At 40.1% G+C, this 10,795-nt stretch overlaps 1 protein-coding gene across 1 annotated transcript; it reads left to right on the plus strand.

The window, feature by feature from the left end:
• Positions 1–345: 345 nt before the first annotated feature.
• LOC102239979 (probable ATP-dependent RNA helicase DDX53) lies at positions 346–2,597 on the plus strand. Its single transcript, XM_014528876.1, has 2 exons — positions 346–350; positions 824–2,597. The coding sequence occupies exons 1-2, from the start codon at positions 346–348 to the stop codon at positions 2,595–2,597; spliced, it is 1,779 nt and encodes a 592-aa protein (XP_014384362.1).
• Positions 2,598–10,795: the final 8,198 nt, after the last annotated feature.

The following is a 10,795-nucleotide window of genomic DNA, read 5'->3' on the forward strand; positions in this document are numbered from 1 at the left end:
AGGAACAGGATGATGTGCATCTTGGAAACCATGACATATCAAGAAATGTTTTAGAAAACTAAGAATTTAGCCCTGATGAACAGAAACCTTAAGGGGGTTTGACAGCGGTCCTTACATATACAAGGATACAAGGAGAATCAAACCTATTCTGTGTAACTTCAACTTTTGCTGAAGAGAGAAAAATGCCATGAACATGTAACTGGCAAAAGAAGGAGGATCTAAGGAAACAAACAAATCCACTGTTTTTCCTCCTGTGGAAATAATTGACTTATTTAAAAAATCACAACTATGTGGATAAGTTCATGGCTTGCTTCAAATCTGCTCCCAAACTGAGCCAGAATTAGCATGAAGTGAGCAATGGAGGCACCTATGACACCCATGTTTCGGAAACACTCACTCTCAAGGTCCTATAAAGGCCTAAACACTCAACCTCTGAGAGTGAGTGTCACTTTAAATTTTGCTTCAGAGATACCTGCTTACCTCACCCTAGTCCCAGGCCTGTGATTGGTCGGGCCATCCCTCTGTGACATCACATTAAATGTTTCCCTAGGTAACGGCTATATAACTACCTATCTACCAGTCAGTATGGTCTGTTTCTCCAGAGCCTGAAGAGAAAGAGACCTCAGGCCACATCTCCCAACTGGAGGCAGGCTATAAGTCTGTACCAATTATACCATGTAGCAATGGCCTGGGCCCCAAAGCAGAAGTGGGCAGAGCCAAGCCTAAGGGATCCCAGGGCTGGCAGGGCCTACAGAGATGGCAGGGGAGGCAGAGGTGGCAGAAGCCAGGGCTGGGGCAGCTCCTCCAGCTACCTGGAGCCTAGGGCTCCTGGCCTCCGAGGCCCTCCTCTTGTTTTTAAGATAAAAAACAGCCTGATTGGTGCAGTGATTGGTCATGGCGGATCAAAAATAAGAGACATTCAGAGTATGACAAACACGAAAATACAGATCATACCGGTACAGGGTGATTCCGAAGCAGACGTAAACATTTTTGGCAGCAAGGATATGCAAGCAAAGGCCAAAGCAATTATAGAGACTATTGTTGAAAGACAAGGAAGCAACTACCAATATTCAGAATGCACTGTTAATAATGCTGCAACCCAACCAGCTGTTGCAAGAGACTTAACCACAGATAACACTGTTAGAGAAGTTCGACCATTGATAGACTGGGATCGAATTAGGGCAAGAGTGACAGACTGGGAAACAAGAAGATGGGAAGACTTAGCACCAATTAAAAAAGACTTTTACATAGAATCCAAAGCAACAAGTTCTCTGTCTCAATTGCAGGCAGACCTTTGGAGGAAGGAACATTTCAATATAATTTGTGATGATTTGAAAGATGGTGAAAAACGGTCTATCCCCAACCCAACTATTAAATTTGAGGACGCTTTCCAGAATTATCCTGAATTAATGAAAAACATTCAAAAAGCAGGGTTTCAAAAGCCAATGCCAATTCAATCACAGGTGTGGCCAATTGTTCTACAAGGGATAGATGTTGTAGGAGTCTCCCAGACTGGAACAGGCAAAACTTTGTCTTATTTATTGCCTGGGCTTATTCACATCAATTCTCAACCAACACCCAGAGAACAGAGGAATGGTCCCGGCATGCTAGTCCTTACACCGACTAGAGAATTAGCTCTCCAGGTAGGAAATGAATGTTCTAAGTATGCATATAAAAATCTTAAAAGTATTTGTATATACGGTGGTGGAAATAGACAACAACAAATAAAAGACGTTGCCAAAGACATAGACATCATTATTGCAACTCCTGGGCGACTGCATGATCTGCAAATGAATAATTTTGTCAACCTTAGAAGCATAACCTACTTAGTCTTAGATGAAGCTGATAAGATGCTAGATATGGGATTTCAACCTCAGATAATGAAGATTTTATTAGATGTGCGTCCAGATCGGCAAATGATCATGACAAGTGCAACTTGGCCAGATACCATTCGTCGACTTTCACAAAATTATTTGAAAGAGCCTATGATCGTTTATGTTGGTACTCTGGATCTAGTTGCTGTAAATACAGTGAAGCAAAATATAATTGTTACCACGGAAGAAGAAAAACGATCTCTTATCAAAGAATTCCTACACAGCCTGTCACCCAAAGACAAAGTCATCGTGTTTGTCAGTAGGAAAATTGTCGCTGACGACTTATCCAGCGATTTAAGCCTCCAAGGCCTAGCTGTACAATCCTTGCATGGAAACAGAGAACAGAGTGAACGTGAGCAGGCATTAGATGACTTTAAAAGTGGAAATGTGAAAATACTGATTTCTACTGACTTAGCATCCCGAGGTCTTGATGTTGATGATATCACACATGTGTATAATTACGATTTCCCAAGGAACATTGAAGAATATGTACACAGAGTAGGGCGTACTGGAAGAGCAGGGAAGACTGGCATCTCCATTACCCTTATGACTAAAAATGATTGGAAGACTGCCCCTGAATTGATTAAAATTCTGGAAAGATCAAATCAAAGTATCCCAGAAGCTCTTGTAACAATGGCCAAAAAATGCAAGTTAGGTGAACAAAATAGAGACACAGGAAACAAATCAAAACTATTTCAACAAAAACCCAAGGAGTTTCATTAAGATCTGCAGTGCAAAGAAGTTGTGCCAGACTACCAGAAGATTCAAGATAAGTTAAAGATATGCAGTGTTCAAGATACATATTGGAAAGCAGTGAAAACATACTGGTAGTTTGAAGACAACTGATTAAATAATACCACTAAGCTTTCAATATTGTGTGTAAACTCCTTAATAAAGTCAAGTGTTTTGAAAATGAAAAAAAAGGGAGTACAGGTATTTTGGACTTATCTCTTCAGTTCATAAGCATACTCCATTATCTTATTGGGCTTTACTTAGAAATCACAAGTTCAAAGACAAAATTATGAAGAATTCCAAGACAGTGACAGCAGGGTATTAAAACAAGGGTGAGGCCCTTCTGAGTGTGGAGCCCTGTGGAACTGCACATGGAGTTAGCCCTGGAGCTGTGGCAGGCACGGGGATATACCACTCCTTTCCCCCTTCAGGCAAAGACCCTACCAGTGGTCGGCAAACTCATTAGTCAACAGAGCCAAATATCAACAGTACAATGATTGAAATTTCTTTTGAGAGCCAAATTTTTTAAACTTAAACTATATAGGTAGGGACATTGTTATTAACTTAATTAGGGTACTCCTAAGGCTTAGGAAGAGCCACACTCAAGGGGCCAAAGAGCCGCATGTGGCTTTCGAGCCTCAGTTTGCCGACCACGGACTCCAATGATGGTGAACCTATGCCACGCGTGTCAGAGGTGACACGCGAACTCATTTTTTTGGTTGATTTTTCTTTGTTAAATGGCATTTAAATTATAAAATAAGTATCAAAAATATAAACCTTTGTTTTACAATGGTTGCAAAGATCAAAAAATTTCTCTATGTGACACGGCACCAGAGTTAAGTTAGGGTTTTTCAAAATGCTGACACGCCAAGCTCAAAAGGTTTGCCATCACTGGACTAGGCCAAGAAGTGAGGAGTGTGGTTAGCTGACAGCCCCCAGGCTGTGATTTTCTTCAGGATCTTTCTCAGCTTTAGAGCCAACATCACAGTACCCCTGGGGAAGTGCACGCCAATGACTAAGCAAAGCGGTCTTCTTAGGGCCACCCCCAGGAAATGACCAAGATACTGGTACTCGGAGCTGGCCATTTCCACCCAACTCGGGACTCTTTAATGGGCATCCTTTGCCCACTGGGAGGGCAGAGACTTCTTTGCCTCCTGCCAGTTCCTGCCCAATTTTGCTTCTGCATTTTCCCTCCCACAGGTCTAACTCCCAATAAACCTTTTGTATTCCTAGTTTCATCTCAATGCCTGCATCCCCGAAAACCCAATCTGTACCATCTTCATTAGGAGGTAGTGATTTGTTCTAGAAGAATGACTAGAGAGCTTCCAGGCAAAAATTCATATAGAGGAAAATGAAGCCCAGGAAGCAGCTTAGTGAAAAATCATGAAACATTGTGCTGCTCTTTTTTTAAAAAAATATATATTTCTTTATTGATTTCAGAGAGGAAGGAAGAGGGAGAGAGAGATAGAAATATCAATGATAAGAGAGAATCATTGATTGGCTGCCTCCTGCACACCCCCTACTGGGTATCGAGCCCACAAACCAGGCATGTACCCTAGGCCGGAATAGAACCGGGACCCTACAGTCTGCAGGCCAAAGCTCTATCCACTGAGCCAAACCGGCTAGGGCAATGATGATGAACCTTTTGAGCTCGGCGTGTCAGCATTTTGAAAAACCCTAACTGAACTCTGGTGCCGTGTCACATATAGAAATTTTTTGATATTTGCAACCATAGTAAAACAAAGACTTATATTTTTGATATTTATTTTATATGTTTAAACCCCATTTAACAAAGAAAAATCAATCAAAAAAATGAGTTCGCATGTCACCTCTGACACGCATGTCATAGGTTCGCCATCACTGGGTTAGGGCCATTGTGCTGCTCTTGATGGTGCAGAGAATGCGTGTGTTGATATTGGGGGGAGGTGGAGTAGAGAGAGGACTGGAGAACCAAACCAGGAAATTGACATTGGCAATACAATTCACTAGATAATAGCTCTTCCTTGGAGTCTACCAAATGATATTTTAAAAACAAAAGTGGTAGCATTTCAATTGTGATATGCATATAAATCACGTGTGACTGCTAAGGGCCTATATGGATTATCATTCAGAAAGAACTTCAGGGATGCTGGTGAGCATGTACTAATCTATGTATGTACATTTCCTGGTCTTGATAACTGTACTGTTGGGGAAGCTGGGGGAAGGGTACATTGGACTTCTCTGTGAGTCTATAATTATTTTGCCTGGAACTTCCTGTGAGTCTATAAAAACTTAAATTTGTAGCTTAATGTTTCAGTGATTCTCCATCCTATACATTTTGCTTTATTGAGACCACATGCTATTCAAACTTATGATAATTTTCTCATGACATGAAAAATTCCTTAGAAACATATAATCTTTGAAGACGGCATGATCTCCATTGGTATATTTGTGACATATTCCTATTAATTTCTTATTGTCTGCATTCTTACCAACAGTGTACGAGGGTTCCCTTTTCTCCACATCCTTGGCCACAATTGTTTTGTGTTGATTTATTGATGGTAGCCATTCTGAGAGGTGTGAGGTGACATTGAGCATCTTTTCATATGTTTCTTGGCCATCTGTATGTCCTCTTCGGAGAACTGTCTGTTCAGGGCCTTTACCCATTTTAGTTGGATTGTTTTGTGTGTGTTTAATTGTATGAGTTCTTTATAAATTTTGAATAATAACCCTTTATCAAATGTATCATTGACTAATATGTTCTCCCATTCAGTGGGTTGTCTTTTCATTTTGTTGATGGTTCCTTTTGTTGTGCAAAAGCTTTTTAGTTTGATGTAGTCCCATTTATTTATTTTTTTCTTTTGTTTTCCTTGCCTGAGGAGACATATCAGAAAAACATATTACTAAGAGAAATGTCTGAGATTTAATGCCTATGTTTTCTGCTAAGAATTTTATGGTTTTGAGTCTTGCATGTATGCCTTTAATCCATTTTGAGTTTATTCTTGTATGTTGTATAAGAGGGTAGTCTAGCCCTGGCCGGTTTGCTCAGTGGATAGAGAGTCGGCCTGCAGACTGAAGGGTCCCAGGTTCGATTCCGGTCAAGGGCATGTACCTTGGCTGCGGGCGCATCCCCAGTGGGGGGTATGCAGGAGGCAGCTGATCGATGTTTCTCGCTCATCGGTGTTTCTAACTCTCTATCCCTCTCCCTTCCTCTCTGTAAAAAATCAATAAAGAAAGGAGGGTAGTCTAGTTTCATTTTTTTGCTTATATCTGTCCAATTTTCCCAACATCATTTATTTAATAGACTATCTTTACCCCATTGTATGTTCTTGCCTCTTTTGTCATATATTAATTGATCATATAGGCTTATTTATGGGCTCTCTATTCTGTTCCATTGATCCATGTCTGTATTTATGCTAACACCATGCTGTTTTGACTACTATGGCCTTGCAGTATAGTTTGATATCAGGTAACGTGATTCCCCCAATTTTGTTATTTTTCAAGTTGCTGTAGCTATTTGGTGTCTTTGGGGGTTCCATATAATTTTTAAAAAAATATTTTTATTGATTTCAGAGAGGAAGGGAGAGGGACAGAGAAATAGAAACATCATTGTTGAGAGAGAATCATTTATTGACTGCCTCCTGCACACCTCCCACTAGTGATTGAGCCTGCAACCCGGGCATGTGCCCTGACCGGGAATTGAATAGTGACCTCCTGGTTCCTAGGTCGATACTCAACCACTGAGCCATGCCGGCCAGGCCATTTGTATATCTTCTTGGGAGAAGTGCCTATTCAAATCTTTTGCCCATTTTTAAAATTGGGTTATTTCTCTGTTGTTGATTTATAAAATAGCCTACGAACTTTAGCATGAATACTGTGATACAACTGGAATTCAAAAAACCTTGGAGAATAAGTGTTTTTTCCTTGCAATCAATGTGGCATCAATGGCAAAGTGGCAAGAATAAGCAGGTCAATATAACAGAAGAGATGGCTCAAAACCAGATCACAGTATTTATATTAGATAAGGTAAAACACATCTGTGGAGAATGGAAGGATTTTTCAACAGTTTTGTGATTGGTTAATATTTGGGTTTGTGAGGGGGTAACTATTCAGATCCTCACAACAGAGCACATAGCAAAATACAAACCAGTAGATTCAGATTAAATAATTAAAATTTCAAATATCAAACCATTAAAAAAACAAAAGATTAGATTTTACCCGTCAGGTTTCTAAGTTTAAAAACAATGGGAGAAAGCACTGAAGGATAAATATAAGCACATAAACTTAAAATTTGTATATACCTAAAATGCCACAAATGTTACTAAAATATAAATTGGAACAAACTATTTGCAGTGAAAATACCAAATGAGGGGTTAACATCTTATTATTAAAGCACTTACAGAAATCAACTACAGAAAGGTATAAACTGATCATTCACAACAGAATAAAGTGAAATGGTTAATAAATATATTACTGATAAACATATTGATTACTGATAAAGTGTTTCATTAGTAATCAAGGAAACACTGACTAGAAGAGCAACACCATGCTGATTGTTCACCTGTCAAGGTAAGAAAGGTAAAAAGAAGTTAACTTGCTTAATGTTGGAGTGAGGGCAGTAAGAAGACAGTCATTCTTAGACATTGCTGGTGAGGTATAAATTTGTATGATCTTTTGGGAAAATACTATAAATTGGTAATTTCAAAGAGTTTAAAAAATGTTCCTACTTTCTTACCCAATAATTCTATTTTTAGGATTCTATCTCAAGGAAATTCTGAGAACTATGTACAATATTTTCTGCATGAAAATGTTCATGCCATGTTATGTATTATATAAAAAATGGAAAGTACTAAATGTTTAATGTTAGAAGATAATGGTTAAGTAAATTATAGTTCATGACATGAATAAAATGTAGTTTTTCTAAATTAAAATGTCTGTGTTGTGTAATTAAGTATTTTATATTTATTTGCTCATTGAATCCTCACTACAATGATACTGGATATTTTTCCTTGATCCTTCCAGGTGCATCCAACACTATTCTCTAGCCCAGTGGTTCTCAACCTTCCTAATGCCGCGACCCTTTAATACAGTTCTTCATGTTGTGGTGACCCCCACCCATAAAATTATTTTCGCTGCTACTTCATAACTGTAATTTTGCTACTGTTACGAATCGTCTTGTAAATATCTGATATGCAGGATGTATTTTCATGGTTACAAATTGAACATAATTAAAGCATAGGGATTAATCACAAAAACAATATGTAATGATATATGTGTTTTCCAATGGTCTTAGGAGACCCCTGTGAAAGGGTTGTTCGACCCCCCAAGGGGTCTCGACCCACAGGTTGAAAACCGTTGCTCTAGCCTGTTCTATCCCCTGAAGGTTGACCTATCAGGACTCATCTACAGGCTCCCTTGCCTTCCAGCTTCCGGTTAGGTGAAGTCAGTCAAGAGGACCAGCAGATTGGAGGGAGGGAGGAGAGGAAGATTGGGTGTTTATCTGTCCTGGCTCCCTCCCTGAGGGTTTCCTGTGGGCTGACTGCCTCTCTGAACTAAAGAACACAGCTTGAATCAGGCAGCCCTTTCCAAAAACCAGTATTGCCAGGTTCTGAGTACTGCTCTCTCCCCTATAGTAATGCTTTCTTGCTGTCCCCAGTCTGGATAACAGCACAATTCCTTGTGGTTTCTCTCCATTTTACCCACATCTTTTAAAACACTTCCTTTATGATAACTCTCTTCAAATGATCTGCGGTTTGCTGTTTCCTGCTGGAATCCTGACAGAACAATTTATGAGACTGTATGGGGAGGAGATAGGCACAGAGAAGTTAAGTAAGTTGCCCTAGGTCACACAAGGGAAGGAATAACACTTATACGATGTCATAATTATTTCTTGATTAATCTATTTTAAAATAATTTTTATTATTTTTATTACAATAGACATACAAAATATACAATACAAACAATAAAGTGAATAGAGAAAACACTCCTATTTCTACCCATCTATTTTATCCATCATTCATTTAATGAGACTTCCATATTTTTATTTCCATAAAAATACTCTATACCTTCATCTGGCAGTTTCAAAGTCACTTGAAACTCAACATGGTCAAGATCTTTTAAATCCTAGCCACGACCAAGTCCTATCAATTTGACATGTAAATGTCTCTAATGTTCCACATCTGTCCAGTTCCACTGCTGCCACCCACCTTAACGATCACCTCTTCTTTAAAGAATTCCAAAGTTTGGTTTCCCTCTATCTATTTTTATCTCCTTCAATTCATTAGTCAGACTGCAGGCAGATAGACTTTTTCTAAATGCAATCTAGTCACATTGCTCCCTGCTTAAAAATTGCAGTGGCTTGCGTTGCGTTGCTTTAGAATACATACCAAGCCTGACCAGTGTGGCTCAGTGGTTGAGCATAGACCCATGAACCAAGAGGTGACTGGTTCGAGTCCCAGTCAGGGCACATGCCCTGGTTGCAGGCTCCATTCCCAGTTGGGGGCTTGCTGGAGGCAGCTGACCCATGGTTCTCTCTCATCAATGTTTCTATCTCTCTGTCTTTCTCCCTTCCTCTCTCTCTAAAATATATATGAATATATATAAAAGAATATATACCAAGATCGTATTGGGGCCAGCAGATCTCAGTAACTTTGTTTCTGGCTTCTCCCCTTGCTATAGCTCCATCGGCTGGCTTTCAGTGGCTTCAGTAAACAATGCTTCTAGCTACCCCAGGACCTTTGCCCACATTGTTCCCTCTTTCTGGAACATTTTTAAAGCCTTCCTCCCAAAGTTAACCTTGAGAGTGGTCAGGACACCCTAACTTTTTCTTAGTACTATAGACCTTTCCAAAATAAGATTGATTAGAGTTTGGATTGACAATCAAGCTTGTGGTTGTCTATTTCCTTGTATTGGCTCCTCTAGTGACTACATGATTGATGAAAGTCTCCAACTGTCTTGTGTCACCTCTGTATCCTCTGTACCCTGCGCCGTAGCTAGCATAGAGTATGAAATAAAATATTTCAATGAAAAGAAATGAAAACAACAGGAATAAGGAGAAATTTGGACAGGATCATATTTTAAAGGGCTGAATTCTTTTTTTAAATATATATTTTTATTGATTTCAGAAAGGAAGGGAGAAAGAGAGAGAGGGAGAGAGAGGGAGAGAGAGAGAGGGAGAGAGATAGAAACATCAATGATGAGAGAGAATCATTGATCAGCTGCCTCTTGCATGCCCCACACTTGGGATCAAGCCCATGACCCAGGAATGTGTCCTGACTGGGAATGGAACTATGACCTCCTGGTTATGGGCCAATGCTCAATCACTGAGCCATGCTGGCTGGCCAAAGGGCTGAATTTATATCCATTTCTTCTGCTTCAAAGTCTAACAAGATAAAAATGATAACTATTTAGTAGTAAAAGCTATTAAAACTGGATAAAGAAAACACTAAATCTATATTTCCTTACAGTTTCTTCAACAGGATATTGTTTGACACAGAATGGGGCGAGGGGTGGGTATTAAATATGTTTATAGGCGGGAAGGGATATTAGTTAACTTCCTAGAGTTCTCATCTACTTTGAATCCATGTCATAATTACATCTGTCTTTGAGGGGTTAGTGATGACAAATTCAGCTCTGTTGGGAAAAGTGTAAATTTAAGGGATAAAAGTAGCAAGACAAGAGCCTGACTGCGTAGTAAAATATATGCAGTAGACAGTCCTCTCTTCAGTAAGGGGTGTGTGTGTGGGGGGCGGGGCGGGGGGAAACGTGTATTTTTTTTACTTTGTTTTATTTCTGCACCCTAGCCATCCCCTGACCTTCGATTTTAAACTGCAGACCCCACTTAATCTGTGATCTCCGAGTTATTTTCTCGATTACTTGCTTCAATTTTGGTTAAGCACCTGGGCTTGGAAAAACTCAGAGAAAAACCAATCATGGACGTCACCAGTGATAGTTGGCGCTTCACCCCGCCCCCTCTTTAGGGAGGGCGCCAGGCCGCGCGACCACGCCAGGCCCTTTGTGACGTCAGAACGAGCCAAACCAAGTGGAGAGGGGGGCCGGCGACACTACCATCCAGGTCCCCTTCCTTAAAGTCCCCGCTTTCTGAAGTCGACCTTGGCCCGGTCTCTTTTCAGTTAAAGTGTAAGAATCACAGCCCCAGGTTGAAGCCCCCTCCCACGCGGCCACGCCCATATTCGCGGCCACGCCCATAT

Source organism: Myotis brandtii, unplaced genomic scaffold, assembly GCF_000412655.1.
Source record: "Myotis brandtii unplaced genomic scaffold, ASM41265v1 scaffold657, whole genome shotgun sequence".
In the NCBI taxonomy this organism is placed as follows: domain Eukaryota; kingdom Metazoa; phylum Chordata; class Mammalia; order Chiroptera; family Vespertilionidae; genus Myotis; species Myotis brandtii.